The following is a 25,763-nucleotide window of genomic DNA, read 5'->3' on the forward strand; positions in this document are numbered from 1 at the left end:
AAGATGTCTTTTGAAGAAACCCCACTTACTTTCAGGCAATACTGTTAAAGTGGGACACTTGTATGGTCGAACTGGAATGTTTAATTTTTCTTCTTAAAAATTCTAGACAGGGAACTGTTCTTGAACATTAATATATTGAATGAATACATGTATAGGTCAAACCTTAATATGTTGAGTTGACAGTTTGGACTCTTTAGTCCCTTACAGAGCAGCTTCACTCCTGAATCCTGTAGGTCATTGTAACTCAGGTCCAGCTCTCTCAGGGGGGAGTTTGGTGATTGTAGAGCTGAAGCCAATATTTCACAGTGCTGATCTGTGAGATTACAGGCTGTAAATCTGAAAAAGGAGTACTAATAGTATTAATTTGGTTGAAAATGAAATCAACATATAACTGCAACAATTTATATAGTAGTATGCTTGTGAATACAAATCCATAAATTACTTTTATAAATTTATATTTATATTATACATACATACATACACACACACACACACACACATACATACATATACATATACATATATATATATATATATACAATTTTTATATATATATATATATATATATATATATATATATATATATATATATATATATATATACATATATGGGTATGGTCTACTTTTTAAAGAAATTTCTAAATGAATAAAAATGTTATTTCATATTCTGCCCAATTTTGTACTACAAACAATGTTCATGTTGAAGGCTATGAAAACAATAGTGAATGTAACCATGTAGGCTATGCTATATACACATATATTCTGCAAAAAAAAAGAAAAAAATAAGTTTTAAATCATATTTCATTCTAATATTATAACAACAACATTACAATGTAAAAACCTGTTACGTCCAAGGCTGTATTCATTTATTTATTCATTTACTGTTACGGCCAAGGACGTATTCATCTATTTATTTATTTATTTTTTCTCCTGAACTTTGATTTACTTTAATTCTGAAAGTGTGGGCGTGGTTATGTGCCCTGTGTTTTTGTTTGCTTGCTCTCTCTCTCTCTCTCTCTCTCTCTCTCTCTCTCTCTCTCTCTCTCTCTCTCTCAGGCCTAATCATCAGCACCTCTAACTCAATTGTGAGTGTGCCTGAGACGGAGAGTATAAGGGTGCAGTCCAGTGTTTGCAGAGGGAAAAGCACTTTTCCCCTGCTACAGATTGAACTCTTTGGTGAAATTTGTCTGCTTCTGATATTTAAAGACTGTAGTTGAGAGTTAGTAGTGGCTAACTGAGCTTAGAAGTGGCTAACTAAGTTTATCAGTGTTAAGTGATCTTGATCTCACTTCAACTAAAAAGTACTTCAGTAGTTACTGTTATAAGGTAAGCTGTATGGGGTAAGTGCCTCTTTCTTTTAATACTGTTTTTGTCCCCGTTTCTATAGTAAGGGAGTTGAGGGAAGTTTATGTTATTTATTAATTTTTGTTTAACCTTTCTTTGGTTAGTTAGGACTCCTTCCAACATTAGTTAGTGGAATGTTTTGTTTGTTATTTTAGGCCTTCCCCTCAGCCATTGCTCCCTAGTAACCTTTGTTCTGTATTTTCTTTTTGGTATCTTTTTTGTAAATAAAATCTTTCTTTGATGAATATCAACTGGTGTCGTCTTCACTCTGGGACACAGGATTGAAGTGTGTACTCGCTTTTTTTCTTTTTTTTCCCCCTTTTGTTACCTCTCCTCCCGACCCCTAGACGGTTAGGGGAACGTAACAATCCTAAGAAGCTAAATTCACTGCAAATGAAAATAAATAATAAAAGCACAGACTAAATGGTAACTTAGGCACAAATTTACTCATCTGAGCTTCTACTATCGGAGTAATTATATTAGCCTACATATGATTACTCCATTACAATAGTAATTTTATAGTTATTTATATTATAAAAATACATTTACTTGTAGGTTTAAAGTTCTACATATGGCACATTTAATGTCCAACAACAAATATTCAAGAAAAATGTATATTTTAGTCCGAATTATGGCACTCCTATTCTGTCATGCTCTGTCTGTTTGGTGCGCAGCAGTGCTCGTTCACTGAAGTCTGTGAAGATTACTGAAGACTGAACATTACTTCCATAAGGTTTGTCCACTACTGATAGCAAAATGGAAATATTTGTGCATGACCTTACAACATTTACAGATGGAAAATATACCTGTGAAATGTAAATTATGCACCGAGGAAAACACCATGTCTCAACGCATTAAAACAGCACAAGTATCTGTCAGAGCATCTGAAGGGGCAAGCTGTGTTCAAAATAACTCATAAGGTAAAGCATGTTTCATTAGGACAAATTGGATTTTGCATTTTTCCTGCAGCAGCTCACTCTGTGTCCTCCGTTATTTTTCAGATGTGCTCAAAATTAGGCCTGTCTCAATAATTAAATATCCGTCTGTTTGTGATTATTTGATCTAACTGCGGTTGTTTCAGGCAATCGTCATTATTGCGCTCTTTTATAGGCCTACGGCACAAGGGGGAGTGTCATGGACCAAAAGTAATAAAGAAGCACTAATTAAGTTGTCCTGCAATATATTCAAAGTCATCTGAAGCCATTCCATAGCTTAATTTGAGGGACAGAAGTATATTTACATCATTAAATTAAAGCTTAGGGGAACTCGTCTTCCCTTACGACAGGATGCATGGTAAAACTCTCTCCAATATGATATATTCACGTTATATTGCTTGATCTGTAGAAAAGGGGCTATGGATTTGCATAAAATTACTTTAATTTGCTGGAGTATGCTGTTTCTAAACAACTCGCTTCCGTGTGTCTGTTAGATCACACACAGCATAAGGACTATGAATTGGCATCAAACGCACAATAACTGGAATTTAAAACTGAATAAACAAATCATAGTTATACACAGATATACACTAGGATTTGTGCGCTCAACATATTTTCGCTTTGTTCTGTGAACTTTTAAATGCGCACTTGTGCAGCGCTGCACACTGTAACTTCATGCTGTTTTAAGCATATAATTCTGCGATGCGCATACGTGCTTTGCGCTGCTCTGTTTTGAAGCATTACGTATTATCATGGTTTTGCGCACTAAGAGATTTATTTATTTACATTATTTTATATTTGTGTGTAGTGCACATAATTCGCTACATTCATAGATACATATAAAATTTGTAAAATGTATAAATACATAAATTAATTTTATAAGAATACTAATAGTAATGGGCTATTTGTTAACGTTTAGATTTTATATAATATGTGCAGATTTTTTCAAGAATTACTTTTTATTGCTGATTAATATGCTCACTAAGTAATAAAAAATGATCATATAATAAAAAAATATATCATCATCTTGTCACGGTCACCTGTTAGTCATCGTCTTCACTACATGTCCCATCATCCTCTCCGGCTCACCCCTGTACTCACTTCACCATTACCCGCACCTGCCAGCGATCATCACTCACCATGTTCAGCTGTTGTCACCTTATCTTCCTAATTAATCTGTGTATTTAAGTTCCTCATTGTTCTCTGTTCACTGTCAGTTCTCGTCAACACTGTGGTAGTTTTGGTACGTTTCTGTTTATATTAAATTTCTATCACTTCGTCCTGTCTTCTGAGTCTGCTTCGATGTGCCTCACGCAGCCAAAAGCGTGACACATATCTTACGATTATATATATTTTAATATGATGTTTTTCTCTATAATGAACAGGGTTTTTCCTGAACAGAGAATTACGAGGCGACTGCCTCCATCAAATTTCGTACCGCCCGAGTCACATGCTCAGATATGCTTTTCCACCATGACGGTTCTGTTGAGGGTTCCCGGCCTGTGTCCATATCTCAAACCGTTTGCTGATAGTGATGCGCGTATTGCAGTTTTATTTCATTTAATATACAGTGAGGAAAATAAGTATTTGAACACCCTGCTATTTTGCAAGTTCTCCCACTTAGAAATCATGGAGGGGTCTGAAATTGTCATCTTAGGTGCATGTCCACTGTGAGAGACATAATCAAAAAAAAAGAATCCAGAAATCATAATGTATGATTTTTTAACTATTTATTTGTATGATACAGCTGCAAATAAGTATTTGAACACCTGAGAAAATCAATGTTAATATTTGGTACAGTAGCCTTTGTTTGCAATTACAGAGGTCAAACGTTTCCTGTAGTTTTTCACCAGGTTTGCACACACTGCAGGAGGGATTTTGGCCCACTCCTCCACACAGATCTTCTCTAGATCAGTCAGGTTTCTGGGCTGTCGCTGAGAAACACAGAGTTTGAGCTCCCTCCAAAGATTCTCTATTGGGTTTAGGTCTGGAGACTGGCTAGGCCACGCCAGAACCTTGATATGCTTCTTACAGAGCCACTCCTTGGTTATCCTGGCTGTGTGCTTCGGGTCATTGTCATGTTGGAAGACCCAGCCTCGACCCATCTTCAATGCTCTAACTGAGGGAAGGAGGTTGTTCCCCAAAATCTCGCAATACATGGCCCCGGTCATCCTCTCCTTAATACAGTGCAGTCACCCTGTCCCATGTGCAGAAAAACACCCCCAAAGCATGATGCTACCACCCCCATGCTTCACAGTAGGGATGGTGTTCTTGGGATGGTACTCATCATTCTTCTTCCTCCAAACACGTTTAGTGGAATTATGACCAAAAAGTTCCATTTTGGTCTCATCTGACCACATGACTTTCTCCAATGACTCCTCTGGATCATCCAAATGGTCTTTGGCAAACTTAAGACGGGCCTTGACATGTGCTGGTTTAAGCAGGGGAACCTTCCGTGCCATGCATGATTTCAAACCATGACGTCTTACTGTATTACCAACAGTAACCTTGGAAACGGTGGTCCCAGCTCTTTTCAGGTCATTGACCAGCTCCTCCCGTGTAGTTCTGGGCTGATTTCTCACCTTTCTTAGGATCATTGAGACCCCACGAGGTAAGATCTTGCATGGAGCCCCAGTCCAAGGGAGATTGACAGTCATGTTTAGCTTCTTCCATTTTCTAATGATTGCTCCAACAGTGGACCTTTTTTCACCAAGCTGCTTGGCAATTTCCCCGTAGCCCTTTCCAGCCTTGTGGAGGTGTACAATTGTGTCTCTAGTGTCTTTGGACAGCTCTTTGGTCTTGGCCATGTTAGTAGTTGGATTCTTACTGATTGTATGGGGTGGACAGGTGTCTTTATGCAGCTAACGACCTCAAACAGGTGCATCTAATTTAGGATAATAAATGGAGTGGAGGTGGACATTTTAAAGGCAGACTAACAGGTCTTTGAGGGTCAGAATTCTAGCTGATAGACAGGTGTTCAAATACTTATTTGCAGCTGTATCATACAAATAAATAGTTAAAAAATCATATATTGTGATTTCTGGATTTTTTATGTCTGGATTATGTCTGGATTATGTCTCTCACAGTGGACATGCACCTACGATGACAATTTCAGACCCCTCCATGATTTCTAAGGGGGAGAACTTGCAAAATAGCAGGGTGTTCAAATACTTATTTTCCTCACTGTAAGTGGCAATTGATAGCATAGTTGATAATAACATATAGGCCTACCTAATGTACTGACGGTAACAAAGTTGCGCTGTTGAGGCTCACGCATTTATTATAACACATTATACAGTTAAGAAACATCACAAGACAGAGTGCTGCTTTCCTGAATACCATCACGATTGGAAACGAGACACTGATTTCATAATAGTTCAATAAACAAAGTTAAAATTAAGTCACTTATTTTTAGACCCAATTACTGTTTTTGTTATTTTTCAGCAGTGAAAATAGTTCCAAACAAAGATCACAGCATAACCATGTAACGCATTTCACAGGAACACTCAGCCGTGTTTCATTACTGATTCAGCGTTTTGAACGAGATTCAATGACCCATTGATTTACTGCCTCATTCTGAATAAATCAGTCGTTTAAACGAATCGTTTGAATGAATGACTCAATGACTCACTCATTAAAACAGTTGTCTGCCGCCACCTACTGGCGGTTTAGTTTCAAAGTATCATTCTTTTCAACATTATTTGTATATTCAAAAAATATTTAAAACAATCTCATAATCTTATTTAATAGAGTTGTAATTTTTCCAATGTAAATGATTTAATTTGATTGGTAACAGCCCTATAGTGTCATGACCAGGAGCGTACCCCCCTAGTTGTACCGAGTTCCACCCACAGAAATACTGTGGGAAACACAGTGTATGGTGTCTAGTGTTGTCAAAAATATCGATATTTTGATAAATATCCATACTGAAATATCTGAACAGTACCAATACTAATTTCCCGAAGTATCGATACACCGATACTAGCCGAGCTGTCACTTTCACTTCTCTCAAAAGGCGTGTTGACAAACACCACACGAGCACTCGTTTCATTCGCTCTGGTTAAATAACAAAAGTGAAGTGAATGGGGCCGATTCTGTTTATGCGCCTGCTGCGCCTTGCAGGCCTTCCGTTTTAGTGATGAAAGCTAGTTGCTTGAACGCCCAGAGAGTGCGATGATGGAGGATAAACTTGTGGTGCTCTCGTGGGTTACCAGGAGCTTAACGACTTCACGTACCGTAACTCCCACAATGTTAACAGAAAGTAAATAAAGTTAATAAAAGGCTGATTTGACGTTTACTTGACTGACAGGACAGCTGTTTCAGTGGTTTCCTAGCAACATACAGTAAGTTCTGTGTGATGGTAATAAGTGCTGTGCACCTCGCGTTTTCGAACCTGAAAAACGTGTTAGGTGTGATCGGGGCCTAATAAAGCAAAGCACCTGAAAGACTGACACCCAGATCTATATAAATAATTGAGAGGTTGGTAACTCTTCTCATTTTAACATTTCTGAAACATTAACCAAGATGGCCTAGTATTGTTGTTGATATGAGTGTGTGTTGTCTCGTTTTTTCACCGTAATTCTTAAAGTTAATATAATCTGACTGAGGAATCTTAGACAAGTAAATATGTTAACTGTGGTCAAATGTAAATGAACTTGTGCTTATTTAACTTTATTCAAAAAATTATTATTTAATTCTGCAATTTGCCTTCATTAGCGATTATCATCAATTTGATTACACAGATACTAATTAAACTAAACTGAGCTAGACAATGACATCTCTGAATTCAATAATGAAATGCCTTTAACTGAAAATTGAATGTTTAATCTTATTATTATACATTACTGACACTCTATCCTCCAATTTGATATTGTTAAGTGCTTTGACACAATCTGTATTGTTAAAAGCACTATATAAATAAAGGTGACTTGACGTCGATCCAGTGAGCATTGTTAGAGCATTAAATCTGTTCATCAAATAACGTTAATGTATTAACCAGCATTTATGCTTTTGAACAAGTGCACTACCTCAGGACATTTTTGTTCATGTAAAATATACCTCATTGTCATGTTCTAGACTTGTTATATTTAGCTTTAAAGGGTTAGTTCACCCAAAAATGAAAATTATGTCATTAATGACTCACCCTCATGTCGTTCCAAGCCCGTAAGACCATTTAGTCCGAGAGCTTTCTGTCCCTCCATTGAAAATGTATGTACGGTATACTGTCCATGTCCAGAAAGCTAATAAAGACATCATCAAAGTAGTCCATGTGACATCAGTGGGTTAGTTAGAACTTTTTGAAGCATCGAAAATACATTTTGGTCCAAAAATAACAAAAACTACTACTTTATTCAGCATTGAATTCTCTTCAAGGTCTGTTGTCAATCCGCGTTCACGACTCCGCAGTGACGCTGCTGACGTAAGACGATGCTGACATTAAAAATATATAAAAAAAATATAGCAATACCAAAATACAATGAATGTAGAATAATGTAGACTGTAAACGAAGCTCGGGCGCACCAGATAACACGTCAGCAGCGTCTTACGTCAGCATTTTACCATGCATTTTCCGCATTTTACCACTGCGGAGTCGTGAACGCGGATTGACAACAGACCCGGACAAGGTTTTTGTTATTTTTGGACCAAAATGTATTTTCGATGCTTCAAAAAATTCTAACTAACCCACTGATGTCACATGGACTTCTTTGATGATGTCTTTATTAACTTTCTGGACATGGACAGTATACCGTACATACATTTTCAATGGAGGGACAGAAAGCTCTCGGACTAAATCTAAAATATTTTAAACTGTGTTCCGAAGATAAACGGAGGTCTTACGGGCTTGGAACGACATGAGGGTGAGTCATTAATGACATAATTTTCATTTTTGGGTGAACTAACCCTTTAAATAAAAAATAAAAAATACCCCCTTAATATTCTGCCAGTTTTTTTCTCCGTGGTATCGAAAATGGTATCGAATATCGATATTTTTCAAGGTATTGTATCGAAGTTGGAAATTCTAGTATAATGACAACACTAATGGTGTCTACGAAAAATAATAATTTAATTATCTTTTAATTATCTGATCAAGATTTTACCACTTCCGCCTCGTTTTTGAGTCAGGAATAACCCTGATGAAGTAGTGTGTATTTGGATTCTGGATTGTCAAACAAATAAAAAAGCGACCATTAGATCATTATATGAATGATACATTTTATGGCCTTTTCTGTGATTGGCCAGTTTGTTGTAATTGTTTGTTATTTTACAGATCAAGATAGAAGCGCGCAATTTGCTCAGGCGGAGATCAGGTTGTGATCCAGTGATTTCAGAGTGGCTCGGTTCACAGTAAACAGAGTAAACTCCATATCTGCTGTGAGTTTAACATGCATTTAGGAACACAACAGGCACCAGTTATGCTTTATTTTCACATAATTTCACAAAGCTACATAATTTCCAACATTTTTGTGGACAGATGATTAGAATTTCACTAGATTTGTACTGAGAAGCATTTGTAAGCCTGTTTTCACAGAAACGGCAACCTGTTTTTTTTACGTAAATTTAACACTAAAACTGTGTTATTTACAATCCTCTGTTGTTAATTATTTATTTTTTTATAGATAATGTGCCATTGATGCCCAAAATCACTATAGCTGGTCAGATTTGCCTCCTATTTAATGCTTTTATTTTCACGCTGTGTTTCAGCAACATGTAGGCTTACTGTAAACAGTCACACAACGCACGTTCAAATGAAGATTTTTAAGCATAATCTTAAATGTTCAAACTATGGACTAATTATACATTTTTGTTTTACAATTTTTATTGTTTATTGTTCGCTGCTGTGTTGCTATTTATTCAAGTCTGCCCGTTTCCTGAAAAAAAATAATATAATAATTATTATTAATTATTACATATCTTAACATCATTATTAATAATATTATTATTGTTTGGGTTCCTTTTACCAGTGTTATAAAACCAATACATCAGTAATACAGCACCATTGTGACTTCAAAGTGTCGCACAACAAACTTTGTCAACGCTACCCTGTGACTAAACCGATAAATTACATATTGAAAATAACTAGCCAACTTGGAACTTCATACCATGGTCTGTGTGAATCCTCAATTCTGATTGAATAAAAGGTGTGTGTTAAATCCATTTAATGCAACAGTGTTTCCAGTCAGTCACCAGGCAGTTCCAGAAGCACATGCACACATTATACAGACAGTCACTCGCACACACAGAGATGATCATGCACACACTGAAACATTAAGGAGCACACAAACTCTTTGTCAACCCTACCCTGCGACTTGTGTTAATATCAGAGAAGAAAGTACATGGGTTGTATTTAATGTCATGATTTTCTCGGTCTTGATTTCTCATAACTTTTATGTTTACATGTCTATCTAACACTTTGAACTACTCACAGATGAGAATGAAATATATATTCTACTTTCTGCCTCTCCTGATGCCCCTAGTTTGATTTCCCATTTTAAGGATGTCTTTACCAGTCAGCTTGACATAACTACCTTATATCTAAAAGATTCCTGGGAAAAGGATTTAGGTATTCAGATAACTGACGAGGAATGGACAGACTCTATCAAGGTCATAAACACAAGTTCTATTAAAGGTAGGGTAGGTAATCCTGTTCAGAAACACTTTTTTATACTGGGTGAAATGGTCCTTCCATCCTGAGAGTAGTCAATACATTATGTGTTCAGAAAAAGGAATGAAAAAAATCAGACCTCTGTAGCAGCTGCAGGACAGTAAAAACTCTGACCAATCACTGCCATTCGGTGCGAATGTAAAGAACCAATCAGATGCCTTCATGTCTCGTGCCCGAGCCCCACTGCGTGCGCTGCCCTGCGTGCACTCATCACATGTCACCGTTCCCGGAAATATTCAGCTCAAAGCACCTGCATATGCAGTCAGCGAAGGCAAACAAGGCAAAAACTACTTCCTCGGACCCTGCCCGCACTCTTGAACGACCTCCTCTGCTTCGCCCTCAACCCCGGACCTGTCCTCGAACCGACGATGCGGTACTTGTCTCCGGACTCGGAGTGTACGTTAGTCTTCATTAGAGTAAACAATGTTTTCATCATGGAAACTCTTACATGCAAAACACCGTATATGTTATGAATCTTACACGAAATTCACCTTCATCACAGTGTAACTGATGGTAATGGAAAAACGTGTATCAATGCAACCTGTTTTTAGTTTTCCCTTATAAATATAGCTCATTACCTATAAATATAGCTCGTTACCGAATGAAACTTTACCATTATCGATATGCTAGCTTGATAGTGATAGTTTTAATTATGTACTGGTATATAAAGACAGTTTAAACAAATTTGAAATGTTTTTTTTTTTAGAAAAATCCTACCTACCCTACCTTTAACTCAAAGCACTAACTAATAAAACATACTTAGTTCATAGGCTTCATTATTCTACCCCTCCATCTCCTCTAATTGTAACAAATGTGAATCTGCCGAGGGCTCTCTGGGACATCTCCTCTGGTCATGCCCGAAGCTTTATGAGTTTTGGAGCGAAATTATCAGGCATATTTTTGTGACCAAGCTGGTCTAGCTCTCTTCATGGTTTTCGGCCATCAAATTCAAAAAGCCGTCCAATATGGAATGGTGGTAGCTAAAAAGAAAATCATCCTGTTTATGGAAAGACATCAAAACTACTTTTTAATTCTTGGCTGTCTGAACTCTCTACCACTTTGCATTTAGAGAGACTTAGACACAACCTATCAGGTAACATTGCTGGCTTCGAGGCCACCTAGGAACCATTTCTTAATCATCTATCAAATGTAAAGGATAACAGTTTAAATGTTTGATCCTTTTATTGATTGCAAGATCACCACATTGCCTATGCCAATTGGCCTAGAAAAATATGAATAACATTATAAAAAATATGTAGAAAACTGGAGGAAATTATGTAATTGAATGGTTGTAAAATCGCCTTTATTTAATTTTTGTCATTGTCTTTTTGTACTGCTTTATGTTGACCTTAAATTCAAAATAAAAACATATTTAAAATAAAAATGAGATATTTTAGAAATAAAATATAGAAATTAGATTTTTTCCAAACCCTATCGTATACCCCCAGAACACTTGAAATATACGGCACGTGTAGCATCGGACCATTCTCTGATACTTTTGCTTCTTTTTAAAAGCTTGATTATGGTTGCTATTCTCTTCCAATGTGTGGATGAGCGCGAGCAGTAATTTCTTTTTTTTTTAAATTCACCTTTGGCTAAGCCACACCCTAGAATGTAGATTGACCAATCACAGCACAGCCAAGAACGAGCTCCCACAGAGGTCCGACACTTTTTCACAGCGCTCCATTGACTTTAACGCAGGCGTCTCATATTTTTGGTCTCGGCAGGCTATTACCGTCTTAGTTTTATAAAAAAATGGTTAAACGTTGTGCCTGGGGCATTTGTAACACAGATACGCGTTTCCCAGAGAGGTTGGAGGGGGGTGTCCGTTTTTTTCCCTTCCCAAAACCGAAGTCAAATTCGCCTGCGTTAAAGTCAATGGAGTGCTGTGAAAAAGTGTCGGACCTCTGTGGGAGCTGGTTCTTGGCTGCGCTGTGATTGGTCAATCTACATTCTAGGGTGTGGCTTAGCCAAAGGCGAATTATCATTTTGTGGTCCGAAAAAGAAAGAAGGGCTAACATCTTTGGAAACAACACCAGGTTGAGTAAATGATGACTTCATTTTAGGGTGAACCAACTCTTTAAAAGGTAGTTGGGTTTTCTGCGAACCCCCCCCCCAAAAAAAATATCTCTTGACAACCACAAAAACAATGAAATGCAACCATTCTCATACACACAGCAGACATGATCAACATACTTGAGTGTGTGCAGATGTTTGAGTGTATCAGAGAGCAGCTTCAGTCCTGAATCTCCTGGGTGATTGTAGCTCAGGTCCAGCTCTCTCAGGTGTGAAGGGTTTGAACTCAGAGCTGATGCCAGAGCAGCACAACCTTCCTCTGTCACCAAACAGCAAGATAATCTAAAACAGTAAATGTTCATGTTATTGTGCTTAATTTTTACAAATGTTTCAGATATTTTTTCTAGGATTTGTGACAGTGGCAGAAATGCAGGATGTGGGGATGCTGAGGGTCTTGCAGCACCCCTTATACAGGACTATAAATATAACACTGCAAAAAAAAAAAAAAAAAAAAAAAAACATAAATGATTTTATGTTCTAACCAATATACAGGTATGTGGGCAGCTAGGGGTGGGTGATATGACCAAAATCTAATATCACAGTATGAATAATTTTATTTCACAATAACGATATAAATCACAATATATCTATTTTTACTTTAAAAGGGTCCTACAATGCCCTTTTTACAAAGTCTTGATTTTGTTTTTGGGGTGTACTAGAATATGCTTTCATAATTAATTGTTCAAAAAACACATTCTTTTTCATTAAGCTAATATTAAGATGTATCTTACCTTAGTCAAAAAATAAAATAAATTATAATTAAAAAATTAATACTGGGAAGAACAACAATAAAGACAAGTTGTCACATTGTCAGTTTGTTTTGATTTCTGTTCATGTCTGGGTTTGGTTAAACTGTTAATTAGTTCTATTCTGTCTTTCTCCGCACCCCTGCCTGTTTGTGTCTATGATTTCTGATTTGATTTGAGTTTCAGTTCAGCTTTGTCTCATTGATTAGTCTCATTAGTTTCCCTGTTTTCTGTCTATTAAAACCTTGTTTATTTCTGTTCTTTGTCAGTTCTACGTGACATTGAGTTGTTTTTTCTGTTCTTGTTCTAGAGATTATTTTGTGAAATTTGAGTTTGTTTTTGAATAAAGCTGCTGCACTTAGATCCTGTTTCATCTCTGCTTCAACCAGTGTGTAACAGGTCTTCTGAAGAAAACCTATTTACTTTCAGGCAATACTGTTAAAGTGGGACACTTGTATTGTCAAAGTGGAATAGTTAATTTCTTCTTAAAAATCCTAGACAGGGAACTGTTCTTGAATATTAACATATCGAATGAATAAATGTGTAACACAAACCTCAGAATGTTGAGTTGACAGTTTGGACTCTTTAGTCCAATACAGAGCAGCTTCACCCCTGAATCCTGCAGGTCATTCTTACTCAGGTCCAGCTCTCTCAGGGGGGAGTTTGGTGATTGTAGAGCTGAAGCCACAATTTCACAGTGCTGATCAGTGAGATTACCTGCTGTTAATCTGAAAAAGGAGAACTAATAGTATTCATTTGGTTGAAATTGAAATCAGCATATAACTGCATCAGTTTACATAGTATTATGCTTCTGAATACAAATCCATAAATTACTCAAAACCGATAACTAATTCTTACAAATTATGTTATGTAAATTTTAGGGCTAGGCAATATGGCCAAAAAAAAAAAATTATATATATATATATATTTTTTTTTACACACACACACATACACACACACACACACACATTATTTATAGTTACAATCGACTGAAGATAATGGTACCGCCCATTATTTACAGTTCAATCGACTGAAGATAATGGTACCCCCAATTTATATGAATATCACATGGTCACAAGAACTAAGACTATGTAATCATAGAAATGCCAGATCATTGTTTGTAGAGCAAATGGACTCAATAGTGACTGAGTCAGTCAAATTGTATTTGAACAGTGTTAATTTTGGCAGCCATTTTTGATTTAGTCTTAGTCTTCATCTTCAGGCGAAAATGCTTATTGGTATTAGTCACATTTTAGTCATTTTGTCTTTCATAGTTTTAGTCTAGTTTTAGTTGACGAAAAGTCATTGCATTTTTTGTCAACTTTTAGTCAAACTGCAGATACCGACATTCATTTTGGTAGCTATTTATATGTAGTCTTTAGACAAAAAATGTCATTATAATTTTTTCTCTCTAGGCCAATTCAATTAAGCTTATGAGAAATTTAAATGAAGGTAACAGGCTGTATTGACATTGCACTCTTTAGCAGCAGCACTTCTACATACCCCTTTTCCTTAGTTCAGCAGTTCAGTGTTTTTTAGAGTGCTGTACCCCCTGGCAGGGGCGTAATATGTGGGGAGATAACCCCCCCCCAATATTTATACCATGATCACATGAAAAATATGCAGAACAATTTTTTTTAACTATAGCCGCGTTTCCACCGCAGGAACTTTCCCCAGGAACTAGGAACTTTGGGCTGGTACTCGATGTGTTTACACCGCAGGAACCAGGGTCTAAATGAAGTTCCGGGTAAATATTTCCCCCTCCGATAGTCCCTGCTCACGAGGTAGTACTTTTTCAAAGTTCAGGAACTTTCAGGGGTGGGACTTGTGCGCTGCACAAGCTGATTGGTTGTGTTCACGCCGCATTTTGGTTGGATGACTCCACGCAGCATTTTCTTTATTTTTAACCTCCCTTTTAAAAAGTGGCTTCATGCAGTAAGTTGTCTGTCTGCAAATATGGAATTTAATAAAAAAAACTGGGGGACTGGCGACGAGTTTCAGGCTTTATTATTTGGGTATTTGTGGAAGAGGAAACTTTCTGCGCGTTCGTCACAGCCATCTCACGGCCAATGTCCGCAATAGCTGATAACATACAATTTTATATCTAACGTTAGCATTACGAGCTCTGAACACGCTTTATCAGTGCTCGTCTCTTTTCTGCCACAGCTTTTAATATTAAGTCATTATGTTTACACATTGTCATCTATTGCAAGGCAAACCATGTTACAAATTTACTATAACAGGATTGAAATAGCGCATTGAGGTTGGTAACAAACAACTATTTACAAGACTGTCACTATTTATGATTGATAGACGGGGTTCAGGCTTTTTTTAAGAGTATTTGCGCAAAAGGAAATTTTTGCGCGTTCGTCCCAGTCATCTCACAACGTACCTTGTCTAATTTTATACGCATACGAGCTTTCTGAACACGCTTTAGTATCAGTGCTCGTCTATTTTGTTATGTTAATTACCTCGTTAGTAAACCAATAACTGCACAGTTTGAATCTCCTCCATACTTATAAATGTGGCGCTCAAAACTGATTACTGTCCGTCGCAGACTGGGAGGAGCAGTTGCGCGCAGTTTACCTTCCCGGTACTTTAGACCGCGGTGTAAACGCAGAAAGCAACCGGTCTGGGGCAAAAAAGGTTCCTGGGAAAAAAGTTCCTGGGACAAATTGTTCCGGGTAATTTCGGTGGAAAAGCGGCTTATATTAAACATTACAACCCCTCCAATGTTCAAACCAAATCTATGCCCTTGCCCCCTGGTACCCCCTCTCTTCCACTTAAGACTGCAGTCACACCTTTTCCATTAAGGGACAATATTTGCCCCCTTTAATCGATTCTTCCAGTTCATGTTTTACCTTTATAAGTACAAAATAAATAATGCTTTAAATTAAACAATGTTCAATAAATATGCAATGATGGTAAAAACGAAGTGATACTTATGGAGTCATTCATTCATTCAGTAACGAAGTAAGTTGCTATATATGAACGGGTCATTGAATCTCACGATTCGTTCAAAGCCACAGATTCGTTCACGTATCAACGCTGTGAGCAGCAGTTCTGCTATGGCTTTCGTTGCAAAATAGAGCAATAAGCCTACTGACAATACTGTTTTAAATGTAGTACATCACTTAATGGTACCCTTCTGTTTGTTGAACTGTTGTATAAAATCAATGTCACATTTGAAATCGTTTGGATATTCGGGAAACATTGCATTCTTGCTCGTATAATATGTTCAACATTAAAAACACTGCTGGATATCAGCCTGCATTTTGATCGCAGATTTAGTCGTACAAACAGCGCGGCTCGTGACAGAACACAGATCGACAGAATGACACTTTAATTTAAGTAGAAAATCCTAAATGAAGATCGCTCGCGCTTCTTCAGCAGTGTAGAGAGACTATTGAAAGGACCGGGTAGAAAAGGTGTTCTTTTAACAGAAAAGCTCTGACTGGGGGGGTTAAATTATTGAAATCTGGCAAGTGGCAACCGTATACCTGAACGCTTGTAAAAACAGTCAATGTGTTGTCGTCTCCTTTATTTGACACAAACAAGTGGTTTTGGTCAAGTTTTTAAAAAAATTAAACATTTCAGTCTCGTCTTTTTTCGCTTTTTCTTTTTAGCTTATCCATTACACAAGAACAAGCTTGGTGTATAGCTAAGTTAAATGAACAGAACAAACAATTGCACACTCGAGTGTCCCGTCTCACAGACAAGGTGGTCCATAACAAGGCCTCAACCAAATGTGATTCTGACGACCAACAGTCAGATGAAAGCTATCCTAACTTACAGTCTTTCCTTAGACTAGAGGACAATAGCAATTCTGGATTGATAGATAAAGATGTAAATGTAGTTGAAGTGTGTGGAGCCAGACAAAAGGCTCAGAGTAGGGGAAAAGGGGTTGACACTGTTCCATCTGCAACCTCCATACTGCAGTTACAAGCAGTCAATACAATTCTAGATTCTGAAGCCATAGAGAGACTTGCTGAGAGTTTGACATCAGTACATGGACATTTTTTTTTTATGGTTTAGGAGAGAGTTGTCCAGAAAGATGCGACTATGAATGTCTCTAGCTGATCTCTAGCTGAAGTCACCCAGCTAATATCACAGATCTTGACTTAGTCAGAATTCAATGATTTTGAAAGTAGTGTAAACAGTTCTGAGTTTCAGAAAATATAAATTGAGAGAGGGAGTTCTGAGAGTGTTAAATAACATTGTTGGACCAAATGTGGACTGGTCAAAGATCACTAGTTGTGTACAAAAGAAGGATGAAACTGTATGAGTACACTGAAAGATTTTGTCAGTCAGCTGCAGCATACAGTGGGATAGCTGACACTCCAGTGTAGGTGCTAGATGATAATGGTCCACTAGATCACACATGGTTAGATGGTCTTTTATCAGAACATAGAAAGACACTGCCTTTCTTAGACTTCACATGGTCCAATAGAACCCTGCAAAACAACTTGGACAGGTTAGCTACTTGGGAAAGAGACTCTGATGTCAAGACAAAAGATGATTGATAGATGATTGCAGCAGCATCCTTTAACATAAACACAGAGAAGAAACAACAACGAAAATGTCTTAAGAGGGGGGGCAAATGTCATTTCTGTGATAAACCTGGGCATTGGATGAAAGAGTTCAGGAAAAACAAAAAGAATGCAAGAGAAATGAACAATGTTACTCAGCTTCTACTCAGTCTGCTTGCTACTCCGAAGCAGCCCCTCCCCTCGTCATTAAACTTGTGGGGCAGCTTGCTGAGGTGTTAACAATTTGGGCTGTGAATGCTTAATTTCTCCAGTAGACTAATTTACAGCAAAGATGGAAGATTCTTTGTAAAATACACAAAGGGAAGTTGACTACCACTTCCATCCATTGGGGAAACACTGGTTAAGTACACTCACAGCCTTAAATGTTATACTGTAGAATAGTGTTGTCAAAAGACCCGGTACTTCGGTACCAAGTCGGTACTAAAAAAATGTAAACGTCACGGTACCAAGTTTTCTTAAGTACCGGTGGTACCGAGGACCCGTTCAAACCCGGTTCCTTGATGCGCACGCATGCACTGAGCGCGTGCAGTTGCGCGTCCTCTTTATTAAAAGCGCTGAGACATGGCGACCGCGGTGCAGCTGATGTGGTAAATCCACTTGTTGATAAAAAAGGAGGAAAGAGCCATGTGTGGAATTATTGCAGATTTGCGGCTGATGACGCGGGGAACATCATTGATAATCAAAAACCCATTTGCAAACGATGTCATCGAAGTTTTCTCTCAAAAGAAACACATCTAGCTAACTTAATAAAACACCTCAAAGACCGACACCAGGATCTGATGAAGTAGTTCAAGCAGGTAACTGTTACGTTTCAAACTAATTTCAAATTTAGAGCTTCTGTTATGAATTATATATCATATTTTAATTTGAATGTCGGAATCAGTTGGATAGAAATAAACAGCCGTTTGTGTAGTAAATCATTAGCATCCGTGATGCGGCTAACGCTAAAATAATAAGTGTTAGAATTAAGATTCTTTATTAACTATTTAAAGCTCCTATACATTTAATTAGGGTAAAAAAAAAAAAAAAAAAAAGGACGACATACGGCGTTCTACACACTAGAAGTTTTTTTAATGATATCCAAAAGGTGTACAAACATGTATGGTTTAGTGTTTATGTCCTCAAAATCAGTCTGTCAAAAAAGCAGTTCTAGCCTAGGCTTATTCTTGGCTGGATACCTAGCAGGTTTAAAAAAAAAAATATGAACACAGTTTGATTAAATAAAAGTGCATTAAAAAACTTATGATACCATTCACTAACATTATGCTACTTCATGCATTATCTAACATCACCTTACAGTGAGTGAATATATTTAAATGGCATTGTTTAACTTTATTAATAAAAAGTGTGTTGTTCAGCTAGCATGTTTTTGTGTTTTGCTTTGGTACCAAGAACCATGAATTTTTACTGGTAAATTTAGTCTAAATTAAACTTTGGTTTGGTACCGAAATTGGTACCGAGAACCGTGGATTTTCACTGGTATCGGTACCGAATACTGAAATTTTGGTACCGTGACAACACTACTGTAGAATATTCCAGTCAGACACCCATCCTCTGTTATGATGTCTACTATGACTGATGTTTCACTGGAGAATGGAAATGTGCCAATCCATAATTGCATTATTTTGGGAATTTTTGTAAATTGATTTAAATATTGCATAAGGATAATTGGTCTATTGAAGGTTATTAAAGGCAACAATCAGGCAGGATATGCTGTTACTTCCTACAATACGTTTCTGTCATCTACAAACTTATTCACAAGTTTCAAAACAAAAGGAACAGAAGTGCAACAGGCCTCGGAGGCCAAACCCTGTGGTGAAGATTTCCTCATAGGTTTCCCCCTCTCAGTAGTTTATCCCCACCTCACTGGTCCATAGGTGTCAAATCAATTAAGACTAGGTTAAGAAAAAAACACTATACTATCACAATGTTTACTGTAATACGGTTATATGTAAAAACTAAACAGTCACCAGAAGTTTACTATGATAAGAGTTAGACGTAAAAACACTATACGATCAACAGACTTATGGAAGAACTGTTCATACAGTCCATGCATGAATACTGCTGGTCTGCTGTTTCTTTGTTTTCTTGTGTTATAGGTATGTGTATACGCAATGATGTCTTCACAAGAGGACACCTGGTGTAAAGCATCACCTCAGATTTCCATGAACAAGCCTTGTGAGGGACAACTAGTCATCTGAGTGACTCTAAATGGGAAACAGACTTCACAGTTATTCAGGTGCCATGGACTTTCAAGACTTTCACTCTTATGCTACATGTTTTTCTGTGTAATCATGTAGTTTATTCAACAATTCAACTATGACACTCATGTAAATCAAGGACACAACACAGAATACGTTATATGTGCCTGTAACTTTTTCAAGTTACATGACTGGAAGATGGGCTTATGCTAACAAACATAAGCTACAGAATGGACTTATGAAGGTTTAAATTTCTATATTATGTGAGAGTTATTAGAACTCTCAAGGAGGGGACTGTAGGATTACAAATTTAAGAATATGTTTAAGATCTGCTGATCCTACATCCTTACATAACATCACATGAAAAAATAAGGTGAACTACACTGTATTGGGCATTCAAGGTAAACAAGTCTCCTGGTCTTCGCTTCTGAGTTTCCTATGGGTTTTTCTACTTTTTAAAGACATTTCTAAATAAAAAAATGCATTTCATTTCCTGCCCAATAATATTTCATTCTTACATTGTAACAACAACATTACAATCAACATTACAATTACAATCTTTCAAAACTGAAGCTAAATTCACTGCAAATGAAAATAAATAATAAAACACTAAGTGGTAACTGGTAAGAGGCACACATTTACTCATCTGAGCTTAGTAATTATATTAGCCCACATGATTACCCCATTACGATAGTAACTATACAGCTACTTATATTATAAAAATACATTTACTTGTAGGTTTAAAGTTCTACATATGGCACATTTAATGTGCACAACAAATATTTTAGAAAAAATTATATTTTAGACAGAATTATGGCACTCCTATTCTGTTGTGCTCTGTCTGTTTGGTGTGCAGCAGTGCTCGTTCACTGAAGTCTGTGAAGTTTTACTGAAGACTTGATTGCATAAGGTTTGTCCACTACTGATAGCTAAATATTTTTGCATGACTTTCCAACATTTACAGATGGAGAATATACCTGTGAAATGCAAATTATGCACTGAGGAAAACACCATGTCTCAAACGCATTAAACAGCACAAGTTTCTGTCAGAGCATCTGAAGGGGAACGCGGTGTTAAACTATATGCATTTACTATATATTAAGGCCTTCCAAATAACTCATAAGGTAAAGCATGTCTCATATAGGACAAATTAGATTTTGCATTTTTCCTGCAGCAGCTCACTCTGTGTCCTCTGTTATTTTTCAGATATGCTTGTAATATAAATCTAATATACATGAATATAAACAGTGTTTCATTCTATATAGTTTATAAAAATAAATCAATATATTGTACAAACTCAATATACTGCCCAGACTTATGTTCATGTATGTATTTTCACACTCACAGAGCTTTTCTGCAGTTCCTCACAGCAGGGACCAGTCTCCATTTCCCCTCTTTTGATTTGAAGTTGTACTTCATGAAGTCTAACTCATCCATCACCTCCTCTGACATCAGGATCATGTTTGCCAATGTTGAGCATTGTGCAAGAGAAAGACTTTTTCTTTTTGTTTCAGAGTTTAAAAATGCCTGCATTTCTTTAACAACAGAATGATCCCTCATTTCAATCATGCAGAGTGACAGATTCATCCATCTTTCAGGACTGACATTGTTTTTTTGACCTCGTTTGAGGTTTTGGATTATGTTCTTGATGCTCTCTGGGTTGTTCTCTGTGTGAATCAGCACATCCTGTAAGAGTCTCTGATTGGACTCCAGTGAGATGCCATGAAGGAATCGAAGGAAAAGATCCAGGTGTCCATTTTCACTCTCCAAGGCTTTATTCATTACTCCCTTCAGGAACCCGTCCAGAGGAACATTTTCACACAGAGTTCTGGACTTTCCTGTCAAGAATATTTTCAGAACTTCACTCTTCTTGTGTAAATAGCAGAAAAACACATACAGAGCTGCAAAAAACTCCTGAAAGCTCAGATGTACAAAGCTGTAAACCTTCCTGTGATAAATCACAGATTCCTCCCTAAAGATCTCAGTGCAAATCCCAGAATACACTGAGGCGTCAGTGACGTCTATGCCGCTCTCAATCAGGTCCTCCTCATAGAACATCACATTGCCCTTCATCAACTGATTGAAAGCCAGTTCAGCAAGTTTCACAATCACTACTCTGTTGGACTGCAGGAGTTTCTCTGGATCTCTCTCTTCATACTTCTGGTTCCTCATATGTGTTTGAATGAGGAGGAAGTGGATGTACATTTCAGTCAGAGTTTGAGGGATTTCTGCACTGAGATCTTGTTTCAGGATGTTTTGAAACACAGTGGCTGAGATCCAGCAGAAGACGGGTATGTGGCACATGATGTGGAGGCTTCTTGCTTTTCTGATGTGTGAGATGATTCTGCTGGCTTGATGCTCATCACTGATTCTCTTGCTGAAATATTCCTCCTTCTGAGGGTCATTGAATCCCTGAATTTCTGTCACACGGTTGATGTAGTTAGAGGGGATCTGATTGGCTGCTGCTGGTCTGGTGGTGATCCAGATGAGAGCCAAGGGAAGCAGATCTCCTTTCATGAGGTTTGACATCAACACACCCACTGATGAAGACTCAGTCACATCCGAAACTTTCTCACTGTCTGAAAACATCAGTGTAATTCTGCTTTCATCCAGACCATCAAAGATGAACACAACTGTACATTCATCATAAATCTTTGAGTCCAGATCTTGAAGTTCAGGATGAAAGTCCTGCAGAAGTGTGTAAAGACTGTACTGATGATCTTTAATCAAGTTCAGCTCTCTAAATGGAAGCACAAACATGAAATCTACATCCTGATTGGCTTTTCCCTCGGCCCAGTCCAGAATGAACTTCTGCACAGAGACGGTTTTTCCAATTCCAGCGATGCCTTTAGTAAGAACAGTCTTGATTTTGTCTTTCTTCTCTCTTCTCATCTCCTCATATCCAGGTTCAGGTGAAGGATCAAAGATGTCATTGCAGTGGATTGGAGTGTCTTGGAGTGTCTTGTAACTTTTCTCCATCTGTAGCACCTCATGTTCTTCATTCACTCCTTCACTCTCTCCCTCTATGATGTACAGCTGTGTGTAAATCCTGTTCAGGAGGGTCTGATTCTCTTGTAGTTTGATTCCCTCAAAAACTCTCTCATATCTGTTCTTCATGCTGGTTTTGTGCCGGTCTTTGACTCTCTGAAGATCATCATGCACTGGTTGGAGAGAATCGAGCTGCAGGGCTGCTTCTGTGTCATGATGACTGATGTGTTTCTGACAGGAGGAGGATGTGCTGGTCTGACAGGACACATATCTGATCTGGTCAGCTCTCACACCACTGAAAAGACATTGAGAGACAAACAGAAAAGACATTTATCAAAATAGAGACAATATTTAAATATCTTTAATATGTAAAGTAAAGTAAAATAAGTGTTTGTTTAATAAACATCTTTTACATATAATAAATCTATTGTGGCCAGTTGATTTCCTGACAAAGTTCTTCAAGGTTCTGTTCCCCTCCAATATTGTACAATTTGTACGTCTCCACCCTTACGGAACAAAAATATATGGGAACATACTCCAAAAAAATAATGTGATGTATTACATAATACATTTCCAATGTGTCATTCATATATATATATATATATATATATATATATATTATTCACATCCTTTTCTTATTATTATCATCATTATTATTATTATTATTATTATTATTAAATCTGTAAAAACTTACAACATTTATGTAATGAGCGAGTACATCATGAATCAATTTTCCAAACTGTGTTTTTGTCTTATCCTGAATTTAAGGTACACCTATAATAAGTGTTTATATTGGGACTATTTTGAGGGCCGCGCCGCTTTCTCCTTGTTTCCACAAGCGCTTGCGCTCCCGTAGCGTCTGTCATTGCTATGCAACCATTAACTTCGCTCTCCATGACATGATGAGTATCAGCAAAGGATTAATTGATTTCTAGCCCTAGCATTAGCTTTACTACTAGATATATTTATGGAGATGAGAAATAAAAAAACCTGCCCTATACAGCTATGATCAGCTGTTCAGCCAAGATTTCGATGTTGTTACAGAAAGGTCGATGCTGATCGGTTGGTTTGTCACATGACCTGCTGTGCGCTTGCGGCATTCTGAAAAGTTGAGATGTTTTCAACCAACTGCGTCGCTTCTATTATGAGCGTGCTTGCCGCGTGCCTACATTTGAAATAACAAATTTGCACGCGCATAAAGCGAGATGTATGAACGGCCCCTGATTGGTTCGATTAGGACAGTACCTGCACAGTACCAAGACGCCTGCAATTTTTATTTTATTTTTAATGCTAGAACGCCAAAAGTTACGGACATCAGCAGCTTTCATATATAATTAAAAAGCATGTCACTAAATTTAATTTGACTGAACAGTGGGAATATTATTATCATAGTTTCCCAGAGAGCAATCATCTGAAGTAGAAATTAGCCTATATATCAGTGTAATTATATAGTGTTAACGAAATGCAATGGTTACAAATTTGACATTCAAAATTTAATTATGTGGCTTATCACAAATAGCCAATCAGCGAGGAACAGCCAAAAAATGCAACGGTTACAAATTTGACATTCAAAATTTTATTATCAGCCAGTCGGCAAACAAGAAGCATTCTTATCAATTATTTTCAACGGAGAACATTAACAGGGAAAAAGCAGAATGATTTATTTAACTTTCGAATTAGATTTCAAACTTTCAAAATTGATTTGAAAATTTGTGAGCCCTGTGCTTGATGTTTTTTCTGATAATTTCTTTACTGCAGGTTGCAGAGACATTAGTTTTCTTGTTCGGCGGAACCATTTTGCTCAATTGTTTTTATGATGGTGTATTTGCCCGTGCAAAAGTGGACAAATCTTTTTAGCGCAATTTTCCACCGGAAAAATTGTGCTTGTTAACTCATGATTTCTGTTATGTGCGTCTGTGCGCACCAATCTTGCACTTCTATCTACTCCTCAACCAGACCACCTACAGACTTCGGGTTTTCGGCATTATGTTAAGGAAGGTCTAATCTCGGGAACGCACAAAAAAAATCCAGGAAAAGATTTACTATCTCTTAGTGTTGTGATCCCATGAGGTGAGAAAATTGCGCTAAAACACTCACCGAGTTTTTATTACTTGTTTTTAAATGCACTGTTTGTGGACTGTGATTTTGAACTGATAAGTGACTAAATGTCATAGAGGCTATTATGTATGGAAGACTAGGAATGCAGGATTTGTTGTGACACCTTATAAACTGAAAGAATAAGGACTAGCATAAATCAATTTAATTAAAACATAAAAGAGCTGAATAAACACAGTATAAGAAGTGGGCATTTAAGTCTTATCCATAAAAGCTCTCTCTCTCCCTTTAATTATCATCAACATACACAGCGAATTACACAAAAAACTTGTTACAACTAACAGTAAACAAATATATACACACATTTTCAGTGGGTGCTAAATAAACTGGTAAACTTCATATCCGTAAAACGACTCAATGAGCTGTCATAAAGTGTGTGCTTTCACTTTAATTTCTGCCGTGATCAGTAACGTTAGGCCTATCGTTCCGGAGAAAAAACCTGCTTTATACTGACCCTCATTCAGAAAGCAGTCTGGTGTAAAATGATTCGAGCAGATATAAACGAATTTCGGTAGAGCTGACGGAGCATTTTCTTCTAAAACAAAATTAATCCACCTCGTCTTCAGTGGCTGCCTCAGATTTCGGGAATAAATAGAGAGAGCCATGTAGATTGATACATCCAGCCACACAACACCTACAACGCTTGGGGAGACATTCTCATCAGTGCAGAAATGGCGGATGTGTACAACTCGCTGTGAACTCGATCAGGGCGGTTCTATGTTAGAAACGGGGCGGTTCCTCGTGGGCAGGGCCTGTGGCTGATGTGACATCACACCAGCACCATGGCTGAAAACAGGTCGTTGGGAGACACTGCTTATGATTTATGGGGATAAAAAAAGAAAATAATTTTTATCACTATAGGGTTGTTGTCTACACACACTGCCAACACACATTTATGTCCAAACAGAAAAAGTTAATTTTGCATAATAGGTCCCTTTTAAATAAAATAGAACAATAAATTAATAGTAGGCCTATTTTAAAAATAAATTGTTTACATTTCACATGTTTAAACCATAGTTTAATAAAGCCAACATTTAAAAACATTTTGGCAGTTTATTCTTTCTTTATCAATTTGAAAATCGTGCTATTATATAGGCTACTCGTATGGGCAACAAATGAACTTCAGACTCTCTGCCATGCCACTC

The 25,763-nt window shown here is 37.3% G+C and overlaps 1 protein-coding gene across 1 annotated transcript in view; it reads right to left on the bottom strand.

Annotated features, from left to right (window-relative positions):
- Positions 1–25,763, bottom strand: part of LOC311295210 (NACHT, LRR and PYD domains-containing protein 3-like) — a 68,791-nt gene that overhangs the window by 31,018 nt on the left and 12,010 nt on the right. The window contains exons 4-7 of the mRNA XM_084416465.1: positions 20,861–22,798; positions 13,319–13,492; positions 12,139–12,300; positions 163–336 (exon numbers count right to left, since the gene is read on the bottom strand). Coding sequence (XP_084272591.1) covers positions 163–336; positions 12,139–12,300; positions 13,319–13,492; positions 20,861–22,798 — 2,448 coding nt within the window. The remainder of the gene's footprint in view (positions 1–162; positions 337–12,138; positions 12,301–13,318; positions 13,493–20,860; positions 22,799–25,763) is intronic.

Source organism: Rutilus rutilus (assembly GCF_951802725.1).
Source record: "Rutilus rutilus genome assembly, chromosome: 1".
Taxonomy (NCBI): domain Eukaryota; kingdom Metazoa; phylum Chordata; class Actinopteri; order Cypriniformes; family Leuciscidae; genus Rutilus; species Rutilus rutilus.